At 39.7% G+C, this 15,302-nt stretch overlaps 1 protein-coding gene across 3 annotated transcripts in view; it reads left to right on the plus strand.

Moving 5' to 3' along the window:
* The window catches only part of bbs9 (Bardet-Biedl syndrome 9), a 35,892-nt gene extending 27,440 nt beyond the window's left edge, over window positions 1-8,452 (plus strand). For 2 of the 3 annotated variants that reach the window (XM_087134744.1, XM_087134746.1), the window contains 7 exons: window positions 723-895; window positions 1,219-1,371; window positions 2,769-2,951; window positions 3,799-3,994; window positions 4,214-4,313; window positions 4,728-4,993; window positions 6,111-8,452. In XM_087134744.1, coding sequence (XP_086990870.1) covers window positions 723-895; window positions 1,219-1,371; window positions 2,769-2,951; window positions 3,799-3,994; window positions 4,214-4,313; window positions 4,728-4,993; window positions 6,111-6,265 — 1,226 coding nt within the window. In that variant the 3' untranslated portion in view covers window positions 6,266-8,452. The remainder of the gene's footprint in view (window positions 1-722; window positions 896-1,218; window positions 1,372-2,768; window positions 2,952-3,798; window positions 3,995-4,213; window positions 4,314-4,727; window positions 4,994-6,110) is intronic. The other variant, XM_087134745.1, reaches the window with a different exon arrangement.
* Window positions 8,453-15,302: the final 6,850 nt, after the last annotated feature.

Below are 15,302 nucleotides of genomic sequence, written 5' to 3' on the forward strand. Positions count from 1 at the left end.
GTCTGTGAATCTGCATAGACGCCTTTAAACAAGGCTAGTACCGCATTGCGAAATTATGAAACCGCGGCAGCAAAACGAAAGACTCATGACATATTTCTTGAATTAAACGAAACCCAGTAAGCTTGGTGTACCATAGCTGAATGGGCCCTTGGAAGGCTCACTTTCTGAATTTTGTCGCACCGCTGCCAAATAAAATGGCGGGTCGATGTCCAACATTAACAAATTGTGATCAACGACTGTTACATGCAAAACCTACTGTGTGACTTCACTGTACATGAACACTGTACATATATTTAAATGTAATTTGATTCTATATATGAGAAGTGACACATGAATTGTCTGTTGATTAATTGTAGCAAGCTTTTGACGATCACTTCGGTGGGAAATCAAGGGGGTGGGGGTGTTGTAATTATTGTGTGGATTTTTTTGTTTAATTTTCACTACAGAAAATTATTTTAAAAAAAGTTGGAAACATTGCAGAGTTTTCCAAACAATATTTGTTTATTGTCTTTTTTTATTTAAATTCAATTTAAATTCATGAAGCGGAGTCTTGATTTGGCAAAACGAAAAATACCTATTTTGAAACAGAAAACTCATTGGCTCTTTCTTCAAAGCTGCATTTCTTCAGAAAAGAGATAGTCACACGGCGCTACTGCAAACCTCCTCGAGGTGTGTATATTGTTATAGTTCTTGTTTTGAAATGTCCCTTTTTCATTCCAAAGAGCGTTACCGGCTTCAGTCTGATGTATTTGAGTCCATGTGGGTAGTGCTGCGGTCATTCATAGACAGGATCCAGTCCTTCCAGCGTCGTGGCGGTGCCAAGGATTTCCAGCTGTCATACAGTGGGATTGTTCCCCTGACGGAGTACTTTGAACTCATCGACACCCACTTGGAGGTAAGACTTTAGGTCAAGGTTGCTGATTGTATGTTTGCTTGAAAAATTAGATCCAGAAATTCAGAATTTCTACCAAATACTTGTCAACTCCAATATATAAAATAGTTTAACCTTGAAAAGGCATTGCTCTGAGAAAACTAAAGTAAAAGAATGGAATAACAGAACCTCCAAACTTCCAGCAAAAGTGTTGAACAGTAAATTTGGGAAACATTGCTTTCTGGCATTTTGGATCTTCCTTGTATTTTGGACCTTCATTACTTTTGTTACACAGAAAAATTTTGTCAACGGTATTTGAATGTTACCTGATGTTTGCTTTCCATCAGCTGAGGATAAATGCCGAGCGATACAAGGAGCTTCTAGACCAGAGAGCTCGTCAGTTCCGAGCCATCCAGCGTCGGTTACTCACCAGATTTAAAGACAAGACACCGTCGCCGCTGGCAAACCTGGATACCCTCCTGGATGGGACGTACAGACAGGCAAGAACCTCAAAAAATTCTTGATTTTTAAAAGGTCACTTAACCACTTCATGCTGGGGTATTTTTCAATGTTGATGACGCTGGGCCGGCATGACTATCATTTTTTCAAAATTCATCATTTCATTTAACGGTCGTTTATAGCCGCACGAAGTAATCTTTAGGCACTACTCTAAGTTGACACGTGACCTTCATTGACGCCCGAGTATTTCAGCCAGGCCTGCAGCCTTGTAAAAAGAGCCCAGATTGAGCGGTGCTGTATAACTGTCCTTTTGTTCACGAACCTGGCTTAGTGCACTGCTGACCTCTTTTCAATAGGGGCCAGATTAGCATGCAGCGGTGCTGTGTGGCTCATCGCTGCGGTGGTGGAGCGCTTTTGTCCCCGGTGGTAATCCACTTGCTCTCAATGCCCCAAACCCTGGTATATGGTTTCAAAACAAGGCTGGATTATCACCACTTTTGAGAGCGAAAAATGCCGGTCATGCCCAGCAGCCTGGTCTTTTGTTCGGAGTGCGGTCTTTTGTTACAGGGCCCTGTTTCCTTTGTCCGAGTTTGGAGACCCCGGCCACCCATATAAACCATACGTTTCCGATCCCAGAGTCCCCGGCAGGAAGTGGTTAAAAATATTTCAAGTTGAATTACCCACTTATCAAACCTGCTTAGTGCTTATCTCAAGGAAGTAACACTAAGAGCATGGATGTTCACTGTTTTCCCATGATGGCCGGTGACAAGAGGCCTCCGTGTGATAACCTGGTAGTGACACAGTGTATTGCTAATCACTCCTATTGATGAATAGTTCAAGACTTCATCTCCAGAGCACTCAGAAGTAACAGCTAAATAAGCAGTCATTAGTGTGACTGGTACTCTTCTAAATTGGTTCCAAACACCCAAATATATTGTGCAGTTTCTAAATCTGGGCTGCTTCTCCATCCTTTGTTTCAGGTTTCAGTGTTGTGAATTAATTACCCCCTGAAGTGCTACCCTCCTGTTCAGTCCAGCTTCACAGTTTTACACAAACAACCAGTTCCTAGTATTTATAGCCAAAGTTGGGAGTAATTTATAGGGTTTGTTAAAGGACACATATGAAACGAATTGTAAAGCTGAAATTTCAAACTACAGATGTAGATAAAACTCAAGAGGGGTGCTTTTCAGGATTTCTCCAGATCTCGGGTTTTTTACCCCAAAATCCTGGACTTCTGAGGTTTACTACTTTTTTGAAAGTTTTGTAAAAAAAATTTGAGATTTGCGCAACCATAGCCATTTGGGAGAAGGCTGTTGCCCTGCTACTTGTTATAACCCCTGAAAAGTCACAGTGTTGTCATTATCATTGCTTTTTTTGTTTCTTGGATTTCTCACACCTGGGAGCTTGACTTTGACAAAAATGACCTTGTTCTATACAGATCTTGAAGTTAGCAGATGGTGTGGAGGAGAACCACAAGGCATTGGTCCGTTGCTCGCTGGGCCTTAGCTGTGCTACTCACATCATAGTCACTGTCATCAAATTGGCCCACAGCCTGACAGATAAAGAGTTTGATATTCTCAAGTCCAGTCTCATGCCACATGTACCTTGTGATGGTGAACAGGTAACTTGATTGATGCAAAACCAAAAGATGTTAAAAATCAAGCCGATTTTAGAAGTTCTATTGTGTCAAATTTGTATGTAAAAGAAAAAATTGTGAAAAAAAAATTGTCAAGGGTACTGTAAAATCATCAGTTCTGTTCAAGTGCTTGGTGACTGGTTTAAGAAGTTCACAGTGGAATTGTTTTCTTGTTGAAATATTGACCAGTTGTGTGAGTTTTTGAATAATATTGCTTTAGTCTGATTTGGCTGGCCAAAAGTTGGATTTGAAATATATTTGCACATGCTAATTAGTTTCCCATTTGTTTTGAAAGTTTCATACGGTTGGCATTACAAACTTCAGGAAGGAAAAAATGCTTGTATTCCCTCTGTCTGATTTTAAAGCTATTTTGTGTGTCAGCCGAATTGAAGATCATCTGAATCTATTGCTATTTTTAAAATAGGGAATCCATTTAAAGGAAAATTTCACTCAGTGTCTCAGCGGGGAATATTAGTTGGGAATATGGCCAATCACAATACGTGAAATCTGTCAACCCTTTCCAAACACGCATTGGGTCGACAGATTTCGCGCATTGTGATTGGCCAATGCATTGCAAACTCTTGGAGGTGCACTATTGTGAATCACCGGTATTGATGTGTTCAGTAAAAAACAGCAGGGACTCATCTAAAAGCAGCACTTGCAGCACATGTCTTTTAACGGGTAGCCTATTTCTGCTAAGGATTAGTAGTCTGTGCTTCATAAATGTGCAAACTCTTTCCATCTTGGTGGCTTGCCTCCGACCGTCTACTCCATCTTTTCATAAAAGTTGAGAAGCATCGCTGTAACAGTAGAGAGGATTTTTTCCCCGCAGGGCTGGGAGGAGGCAGTCGACGCTGGCATCAGCAACCTCCTCCGTACCTGCCTGGCCAAGAAGGCCCTGGACCAGGCCGTTAACCCCTCCCCCCTAACCATGCCGGCCGACACCACCAAGCTCAAGAAGCACATCACACAGCTGTGTGAGCGACTCAGTAAAGGGGTCAGACTGTACCTGGCCGGTCAAGCACCAGGTCAGTCCACTACTTATCAGAAGACCAATCGGGTAACCAGAATGAGACCAGTGACACCCTGCTGTAACTTGCCAAATTCTTTGCATGAGTTTTGCAGTGCATGCGCTCTGGTCTGAAGCCACCACAGTCTAGTGTGTTCACCTTACAATGGCATTCACTTGCTGGCCAAACTCCATTTGATGTTTGATTTACTCAGTGGTGTTTTTAATTTATCCAAAGCAGAGAAAAGAGTTGAGAAGAATGAAGGAGTTGTTCGTCCATCATCATCAACCTCACGAGACTTTAATGTTGACTCAAAAACACCTGACCAATCCAAGAGGTAAACATTCCAACTGATCTCGGGTTTCTATCGCGTTCACAAACAGTTAAAAGAAAAGGCTTTTATACCACAGTGGTTTAACCTTTTGATATTTGCAGTTTTTTTATTATGCCTGGGAATTGAGGCATTGAATGTTACAATTCTTTTGACAAATCTATATCGATATCTTAATGACCTTTACAAGAATGCTTGGGATTTACTGACAGATGTTTTAATTCCCGAAAGTAGGTGAGACTGCAAAATTCATTTAAAGTAAAAAAAACAGATTCCCTAGTTTGCAACATAGCAATTATTCTTTCAAACATCTTCCCTGTATTTCTCAGAGTTGAGAAGCCTTGACCTTAATTGTCATGGTTTTAGCATGTGTGACATTTTCATGATCAAGCACAAATCTGATTTTTTTTCACACTTTAGACTGGATTTCCACAAGACCAGCCAGTCGTCAGGCACAGTTATCCCTCAGCCCAACCCCAGCCCCGCCCCTCATGCTGACCCCCAGCCGCTGCCCGTCAGCCTTCCCCCAGGGGTGGATGATCTCCCTAGCCCGGGACCAGAGACCAACGGTACCCTAGACAAGGAGGAGGTGCCCTCGCCTGGCAGTGGGTCCCTGTTGGGTGACCTACCTTCGCTGGGTGGGCCCGGGGTGAGAGGGACATCATTACCCCCACTGGGGGGACTTGGTAAGCCCTTGGAAAAATGAGAGACACAAGTTGCCAGATCCACTTTTGAGCTAAAGGTCTTTAAAAGAATCTTGTACAATGTAAATTAAAGGAAATCCTCTAATTTTTTACCAAAGCAATTATCATTTTCAGCGGGATGTCATACTGGCTAACCAATCAATGCAAAGCACTCTTTCAAATGAAAACTAAAACAGACGTACTGAAAAGTTAGTTTCAAGTCTCCTTTTGTAACATTCATGTTCATTTTATTCAATAGCCAAACAATCTGTGATACCTCTAAAAAAAACACCGGCTAAAAATGGCTTCTAATTGACACTGAACTGAAAAGATCTTGATTACAATACTAGGGATGTGTGATACACTACTCAAAAAGAGTTAAGGACCACTTTTTTCTTAACTTGTAATTTTTTTCCAAGCAATGAGTGGAGTCTAGTTCTTTCATTTTTTGTTTGTCTTGATGGTGTTCTCGTTGAAATAAAAAAAAATTTAAAAATGTTCTGAAACACCAAGTGCACATTTTCAGCAGTAAAATATCTCATATACAACTTTATACACAAAAGAAGAAGTGGTCCTTAACTTTTTAGTAGCGTATTTTGCTTCTTTATTCTTAACCGTGTGATTTTTCCTGATCATGCTGGCTTTATTCTTAAGGACTATGGTTGGGGGCCAAACTAAAGTGTACTTCAGTTGTGGAGTGTCTGGTTTTGATCTTGGGTGTGTCATTTGTAAACTTCAATTTCAGTACTCTTAAAATAAATAGCAATTAATATCTACATTGCAGATAAGATCTGATAAGCTCCTAGAAAATTCCTGAAACATTTCAAGTTCCCTGCAGCATAAATATACAAACTATTTGGAGTCAGTTTGCTCAGAGAGAAAAAGAACATGTTTGTCTTCATATGCACTCCTGAGTGGAAAGAAAGTCTGTGACAAAGTATTTGCTGAAAAGACATAAGTACAGAAATTCCTGTGTGGATGGAAATCACAATACCACAAGAATATCTACATAATTTCAAGTAGAATTGTCGAATCCTTGATTTTTTTTCAACCAATTTTTTCTGTACAATGAACTTTTCATGTACATGTATATCGTCATTTCTAATAATTTGCTCTGTAGGTGTGGAGCCTCCGTCTGCCTTACCCCAGCTCAAGCCAATCAAGAAGAAGAAAAAGAAGAAAACCAAGAGCCCCCGCAGTGCCGAACCAGAACTGGAACCGGATGACAACTTCTTTGGAGGCAGTGGTTCCCCGGAGCCCCTCTCTGTGATGTAAGAAGGGTCTGAGGCTCAACTGCTTGTCCATGTACTTTTACCAGTTTGGTTGGAACTGAAGACCTGGCAGAATGCTGTTTTTAATACCGATCTCTACTTAGCACTTTTGACGATTAAGACACAAAGATATCTTTGATGTTACATTTTTTGAAAGTATAATCATAATTTCAAGCTGCAAAGTTCAAGATCTTTTCTGAGAGTGTTGTGATAGAACAATGTGATATGCAAACATCTATGGGTGTTCATTATGTGAGCAACAGCACATTTGTTGCACATGTGGTAGATTTTCATGTGGGCCCTCACAAATGAAAGGAGCAAATTTTTGTATTTATTTCGTAATGTTCCTCCATCAGATTTTTGTAATCTTGAGGCACCCGACTATTTGATTGTTTCTGTGTGTGGTCTTTAATCTCGGATCGAAGTTCATTCTAACAACTGTGAAAAATCTTCAGTCGGTAAAAATCAAGAAGGTGTGTGTTGTTTTAAAAGAAGATAACGTTTATGCATAAGTCTATGCATGTGTATAAAGGAAATCAACATTCTTGTGATCAAAATTGATTGTACATTGTTTGATGCAAATCACATGGATACCATGTATGATAGAAATGAAATATTCTGTATAAAGTGGCTATTTTCACGCTGCTTGTACATAATGAGTAACTGTATTGTGTACTTGGAAAGTTTTGTTTTTCATGGAAATGATACTTTGCAAAAAGTGTATTCATTGAACCAGACTTCACTGAATAAGTGTTGTGTTGATGAATTAATTAGTACAGTGGTAGTTACAGATAAAAATGCTTTATTAGTTTTAATGTTATGGGGTACTTCCTGTGTTTGCTTGTGTCCTTAGTGTTGATTTGATCCAACACAGGGCAATCTAGTTGCTCGGACCAAAATTGTTTGCCAAATAAAATCAGGGGGGGGGGAAAGCTAGAGCGTTTTAAATTTCACCTCCAAGCTTCTCAAATGTGACTTATTTTCTTTTGCTTAGCATTTCTTTTCCGAGCTGAAAGAAGATATGAGCATAGAATATTTGGAATTCTAATTGGTTCCGAGGTTCAGGTGACTCTTAGCAAAAGGGAGTGAGGAGGGGGTTAATGCCGAAATCCACTCCTCCCTCACCTCGCTTTTCTGTGTCAAGGCCAAAGAAACGGCTAAGGGACAAAGACCGGGAAAGCATAGCTCGAAAGAGGATTGATTTGTGTGAACCCCTACCTTGTAATATAGTACTTGTGAGTGTTGATCAGATTGTAACTGTGCAATTGTCTGTTCCGTCCACTCAAAAGGAATGTTGTTTCAATATTTACAAGTTGACACTACTAAGATACAAATTTAAGTGCATTAATTAAGACCAGATGATCATTCATGTACATGTATTCATGTTAGTTTATTCTTTACTATCAGGTGATTACAGACCTTCTAGTGAGAACACATTTTGCATGAGAACTATTAGTTTGTAAGGTAACATCTGTTTTAGTGGGCTACAACAGCATTAAAATCTCATAAGATATTGTCCTATACAGATGCCTACCAGGTGATATCACATGCCTTTTGATCCTACCCCTAGGGTAATACATATCCAAGCAGGTGGGGGTGTAGACATTATTGGCAACTTTACACAGATAAGAAAACTGTCCTTATACATCTGTCACTGAAGAGAGTTCATTTTTCAGAATGTGTTATTACGTAAACATTAACCCTAACAGTTCTCAATCCTCCAATAGCAATATGATTTTGCACATATCCTAGGGGGTTAGGGTTAAGCCTTGGAAAGACGGGCAGTTGGTAAGCTGGTGTAAATGCTGAAGTTTTATTCTTGAGAATGGTATTATTCAGAGGTAACTGTATTCAATCCGTTTATTTTTGACATCTTTGCCATAGCGTGTCGATGTCTTTTTCAGTCATTTGATATCGGCATTACCAGAACTATTTGATCATTTCAGGTTTTTTTCTTGACTTTTTAAAGGGGTTGTCATTGGTTCTTGCTACATTATAGGCACCTATCATTTTATCCTCGGAAGTATCAGCTAATGCCTCTTTCCAGTAGTCGGACTTTATTGCATGGATTAAATCTATCTTGGGTAATTTTTTTAGGAACCATTGTCAAGATGTTTAACTTGTGTGCAGAACTTAAGTATTTTGAGAGTAAACAACACTTTGAAAATAAATACCATACATAAGATGCAAATGTGCATTCATGGCAAGTTTCCTTTTTTACAGGTGTTAAGGAAATATTGTTTACCATATAATTTATATATTCAGTTTACCATGCAAATTTGTACCTGCCCAACCTGCCACTGCATATCAAATTAATTACTATGTTGCTTCACTCATACCCAAGGTTACACAGAAATTGTAGGCAAGTTAGTAGGGTAATGTGGCAGTAGATTCATTCCCAAGGGATGACAGTTTGCGGTGGGACTATTACATGGTTTCTTTTCTTACCATGCCTCATGGTTTGTAACAAATCAATAGTTTGAGTAAGAGATGACTCATAATTTATTTGCTGCACTTGACGGCACTAAATTGGGCACTTTAATTTGAAAATTAAAGACAAAACATGACAAACTAAATTAAACTAAGTCATCTGACTTTTGTAACACTATTTTAATAAGCTCATTCATTATCCTATCAAAGAAGCTCCACTTCCAAACTACAAATTGCATCCGTAAAACTGCCAAGAAAAATTTTTAACGTGCTCACAAGAGATTTACTGTGCATACTATGGTTCGTTCCTTGCAAACAAATTAAAGCAGCAAAATAACACACATAGAAGTACTCGGCGCTGGCCATTTCAAACTGAGTATTGGTTTTCCTGGTTAGTTTTGCACTTTTCGGTTTTGCACTAAAATTGCTCAATTTAAAAGAGAGTTTAATTTCATCAAAGAGGGCTCCACTCGCCCTAAATGTTGGTTCCAACTTCAAAACTGAGCACCACTCACTTTCAAAGCATTCAAGAAAAAATTATTCGTCTTATATATCATAATTTTCATCTCACTCTGGCAATGGCATTGGATAGGAAGTGCAGATTCTTTTTTGTCATCCATTTTATCGGTTTAACCCTTCAATTTCCTCATTACATTTTTTGCTGAACGCATCATTAAGATTGCCTAGCATTCCTCGACTTCCATGCGATCTTACCAAATTTGCATGATGAAAGCATTAAATTGAATGATCATTACAAGAGCGACCAGAAGATGACTGGTAACATGTCTTTCATAAGCTCTTCAATCAAGCCACTGAAGACCTACAGTAAACTCTAATACTGAAAATGATCACGGCAGCTGTAATCCTGCAATGCAGTACCACTTTACTTTGACCAACAGATTACAAATATTCAGTGCTTGGAACTGAATGGGAAAAGGCATAAATGGCGAGAATGAATTTGTTTTAATTTCCACAACTACAAGCCCACGTGAAGCAACTTGACAATTTTTGGTCTTCACCGAAACTGATATTTCATAGACTAAAAAAGTATCAGTAAGAAAGTAAAAACAGTTTGTGACAAGACTAATGTTTCAATTAAAAATGTTTTCTGTTTTCAGGGAAGTTTAATGCCCAAAACAGGGCCACCACGTGAAGGTCCCAGGATACCAGCCCCGCACGCTTTCGGCAATTAGCGGGCCCATCGCTGGACAGACTGGTACTACCCTGTGGCCGCAGGGGCACCATCTGCCACTGTCCGGTCCGCCCTCCCGAAGGAGAGTGCCCTTGCCTACTCACGCGCGCCCTCTCACCCCCGGGAAGGTGAGAGGACGTACCAGCGTTTTGCTAACCCCAGTGATAACAGGGCCACGCCCCTATGGAAGAGGTCCGCGGCCCTCAACGCGAGGGACACAACTACCTGCATCTTTTTTGGCTAACAGAAACGTTGGTAGGGCTAGACTCACGAACTGCCTAGCCCCTTCCGCACATCTCGCATTTGGAACCCCCCAGGACTCCAACTGGAGCGAGTTCCAATTTTAGATCGATCTCCGCACCACACCTAAGCCCTAAATGACATAGGGATATAGGAGATCCCATAGTCTCTGCACTTCTCAGAGGGATATAACAGATCCCACTGAGCTAGAAGAAAAAAATCCTACAGTGAAACATTAAGTTTCACAACTAACAAAAAAAGTCCCTGAGGGAGTTACGTATGCCCTAAAGATGATCTTTGCTGGTGGAGCCTTGCTGCAGGGACAGATCCAGGGGCAAGTTCCCTACACAACCTTACTCTACACTAATTTTTCCCAGTGGACCATCAATTTGTAAATTCATTTTCATACCCCATTGAGATATTTGATGTTGCCTTGGCAATCATTGTATTTCTTTTCTCTCTCCAAGAGAGCTATATGGCATATGATGCTTCAGATAATTTTAACATGTAAGCTCCCCAAGGAGCAGAGTTATAGTTCTCTCTCCAAGAGAGATATATGGCATATGATGCTTCAGATAATTTTAACATGTATAACAGATCCCATAGTCCAGCTGGTCTTGCGTTGGGGATGTAGGGATATAGAAGATCCCATCACCCATCTTGAGGACATTGGGATATAGATGATCCCATAGTCCTTTAATAGAGTTGGTCTTGCTCAATTTGAGCCGATGACCTGTAAAAGACCACCACCCCGCACAATCACAACATGTAGCTGAACCATTCTGGGAAAATACTGTCAATAATGAACTTTGCCAGACATCACAAAAATCAAGTTTAATTCTGCACCAAGTATACAAAATCAATTAACACAACATGAATCGATTTTTTTGTCAATTTTTTCCTCTTGACAAAGGTGTCATCCAGCTACCAAACTTGGCAAAATACTCAAAAAAAATGCTTTGAATCCCCAAAATGGTTCAGAAGCAAACTTGAACAAAAGTATTTCAACTTTGCTTGGATACATAATTGAAGGGTTACTTTACCACGCCTGGTTGCCATGATCCGGGGGTTCTTGTGCATGTTCACGCCTGTAAGAAATGGTTACCTCACCTTATGAACATGCAAGTCTTGAATTCCCCGGCCTCTACTTGTGATGACCCATCTCCCTGTTGTACCGTTTTCATCAACAATCCCCTCTGTTAAATCTGATGAATCCTGCGATCTGGGGGTCTTGTGCATGTTCACAGCTGCAAAAAATGGTTACCTCACCTTAGTGAACATGCAATCTTGTCCCCCAGTCTCTACTTGGATGGTCACACCTTCTCAGCAGATGCTGAAATAAAATCAAGCAAGATGAATCAAGCACTGAGGAATTTGAAAGGTAAAAAGGACACTTAATGGCATGATGAAGGAATTGGCTTGCAAAACTTTAGGTGACAACTTACCTAGTACCAAACTTCCACTTTCTTTGCCTCCACTGATTCAGCTTGCTCATCAAAGTAGAGTGTGCATGGTCCCTGTAGAAATAAAAAGAATTCTGGTCACTTTAAAAGACATTAATAAGTACAAAACTTACCCACTTGGGAAATCAAGTAAAAACCCAATCTTGATAGCACATCAGTGGTGATTGATCCACACAAGCATCCCAGTGGGCACACGATGCGTGAAAGATGTCTTTTTTGTGGTCGTTATGTGGTCGTGTGTCGTAAAGTGGTCATGACAAAAGAACGACGTCTTAAAGACGTCTTTTATCCTCAGTTAGAAACATTGCTTCAGCAACCATGACCACAAAAAATGTGACGTCTTTAAGACGTCGTTTTGCAGTCGTTATCAAATCATCGGTACTACACATACAGTGAAAGGAGAAAACAACGTCTTGACGTCTTTTTTTTCTCCATTTGAATTGTTTTCTTCAACAAGCAATACATGAAACACTTTTACAGTCGTTATCAAATCGTCAACATACAGCAGAAAAAGAAAAAGATTTAGATAACCGTATGAAGATTTTGCACGGTGACTTTTAGTTTGTCTCAGATTTTGCCGGTTCTCACTCGGTTTTACCGCGGAAGGTCAAGTCCCGCCAGAACAATGGCATACAATGTATTGCGAAATCCCGCCTGCGGCGGCAGGTGACTGTTCTGTTTGCCTCATCTATTCGTCAAGAAGGATGTGTGAGATAGCAGTAGTGCGAATGTCCATTTTACAGGGAAATTTTAACACAAGAGGAATTGCGAGTGTGGTTTAGTACACATGCTTAAGATTTATGATTATTTGCAGTGGAGCTGACCCTCAACCCCCTCCTCTGATTTAAAATAACATGACATACCCCTACATTTAGAATGGATGAGGCTATTTTCTTTCATTGCCAGCATGCTCGCAACGAATGGCTTAAAGCGTGCGCACCGCGCTACTATAGTGGCTCTGGCTTAGTCTTAGCTGGTTCCAGCCTTTCGAGGAGACTCTGAGCATGCCAACTGGAACCAGCGATGGCAAAGACTGAGGTCATGTTCAAAAGTCAAAACGACTAGTCAACGGCTAGGTCTATTGACTTTGGTGTCTACACGTATTTCGAATGGAATAAAGATCTTCAGGTCAGGGAACCAGACTACTTCATAATTTCGTCCATGCTTTGAATTAAGAGAGCTCGAGTACTAGTATCGCTGCAAGCAGCTTGTCCGTTTAAAGAAGAGTAAGACAGGTTAGGCCCTTCCTTAAAAGGTAAGTGCTTATAAAATGTAGTTCTGCTACATATGGGCATTGTTGGTGAAGCAGACGTCAGGCTTAAACGCAATAATTTTAATCCTCAACAGTCAACCGGGTTGGCCACGGTCGTTTCCTACCTCCATGGGTGGACTACAGACAGTGTTTATTCATAGTCGTACGTAGAACTCGCAGTCGTAGTGCAATGGGCTAGCCACAGTGCCCATACTTCAAATATGGCAAATACTATCAGCGTCAATAAATCTAATTTACCCTTTTAAGATTAAACGTTATACCATTGTATTGGTGAGACTCAATTGTGAAAATGTAACGGCAGTACATGTATGTGATGCAATGTACAATATTGGCCACTCGATTTAGACATGTTAGAGACAGTTGGTGGCAGAAAAATCCTTTTTCATTTTCAATCGCAATGAACATGCGCACTTAAGCTCAGACGTGGTGTAAACAATGGTAGAGGACCAGTTTATTTGCTGCCACCAAAGTCCTTATAGTTTTTACAAAAATAAATTGTCTTATTTGTTTAACATTTGCAGAAAGTGTTGCATCACACGGCAAAACAGTGTCTGCAGTAAGACAACGAATGGCGAAGTATCTCAAGCTTAGTATTCCTACCAGAGACAAACCAAGAGCCCTGAGCAATTCAGCAGGCATGCCCACCGCATAACTGTGCGACCAGTCTAGCGCATCAGATGGCCCATTTCCTGGCTGTGTCATATATTTCGGTGATATTTAACAAATGAGCATAAAGCCTATTTTTGTATTGGGTCTTATTTGAAAACTTTGAACCTTGTGTTGTTCAAGTAAAATATGTACATTGTTTCCTCGGGTTTATTTCCTCAGGTTGAAACAATGAAGGCTGTTTAAAGTACGGTAATAACAAAATTACACGTCTGATCGTAATTTAAATTGTAACTGACGCGATCATCCTGTTCGAGGATGGTCTGTTTTCTAAAAACTTTGACAAACCACTGCATGAGACAAAATTTTCTCAAAAAAATGTTCCATGTTTCCATTTTTTTTAATTCTAAGCCAACTCGATTTGAATTGTCTTATTAGTACAAGCATACATGTACATCTTTTCATCAACTGATGTCTGTTTTTCTACCTCTCACATATGCCATTACATGTACATCTAAAACGTATTTTACTAAGTCTTGCCTGGTTGAAAATGTTTTGTTCTGCCAAATATTCAGTTACATGGCTTATACTACATGTACATGCACTGTGTGATTAATGTTTCTCATTCTTGCCTTGTCCGTAAAAGTAAAACCTTTTAACTGCTTTTATCCAGTAAGTGTAAACACAAGTGTACCTTGTTTCATCGTCACGTTGATCGTGCTGGGTGCAACTGTAATGGTCCGTCCAAAGCCATTGAATTTACCAGAAATATTATTGGTACATAATATTTGTGTAGACCATCATTTTCAGCAAAGTGTGCTAACAGGTTACTATAATGTGAGGAATGAGAGTTAAATTTAAAAAAATTATGTTTAGTTGTAAACAGTTGCTTTAGTCAACATTTATTTTATAGCCAGGCAGCTTGTTAAGGCATGTGAACTTCTTTTTATCATAAAAAAGTAAAAAAAACGCGACTTGTCCATTGCAGATATCTTTTTTCCTTGATATTTGATGGATAAAAGACGTCTTAATGCTGACGTCTTTTACTGCTCAATATGCTGACGTCTTTTATTAGTCGCAATGTTGACGTCTTTTGTTAGTCTCAATGTTGACGTCTTTTATTAGTCGCCATGTTGACGTCTTTTATTAGTCTCAATGTCGACGTTTTATATTAGTTGCGATGTTGACGTCTTTTACTCGTCATAACGCTGATGTCTTTCTCTAGTCAGACCACCGACGTCGTTTACTTGTCAGGATGCTAACGTCTTTTGGCTTTGCATATACGACTCAAAAAAGACATTAATAAGACGTCAATATTGGACGTCTTTAACAACGTCTCGTGCCCACTGGGATAGGGTACATTTTGAGTGCTCATGGTACATTCGAAGTTGGCAAGAAAAAAAAAAGCTAGATATTTAGGCTGAGAATTTCAGAAATCTTTACAGCTCAATTTTTGTTTTTCTAGTGACATTTTCGGGGTAAAATATTTTGCACTTCAAATTGAACTTAATAAAGGTGATTCTTTCTTTGGTACACCCAGTGCCTGAATAGAATGTAGGTCAAAAAATCTAACAAAACAATGTATTTGGATTTTATTTCGTTGCATTCATCATCAAATATGAAATAAATATTGACCACTTCACCTCAGGAATTGATGCTAAAACAATAGATCACAATAGAACAATAGACACTAGTTTTACTGCACTACAAGATAAAGCAGCCAAAATTTGTCTGACAACACCTCTACCACAGATTCTGATTTAAATGGCGACTGATTTTTTATATATCAAAAAGTATGTCTATTTGAGTGAGAAATTAGTCGAAAATTTACCAGCAC

Source organism: Acanthaster planci, linkage group LG03 (assembly GCF_054643075.1).
Source record: "Acanthaster planci isolate LZ-2023a linkage group LG03, COTS_SCS, whole genome shotgun sequence".
Lineage (NCBI taxonomy): Eukaryota > Metazoa > Echinodermata > Asteroidea > Valvatida > Acanthasteridae > Acanthaster > Acanthaster planci.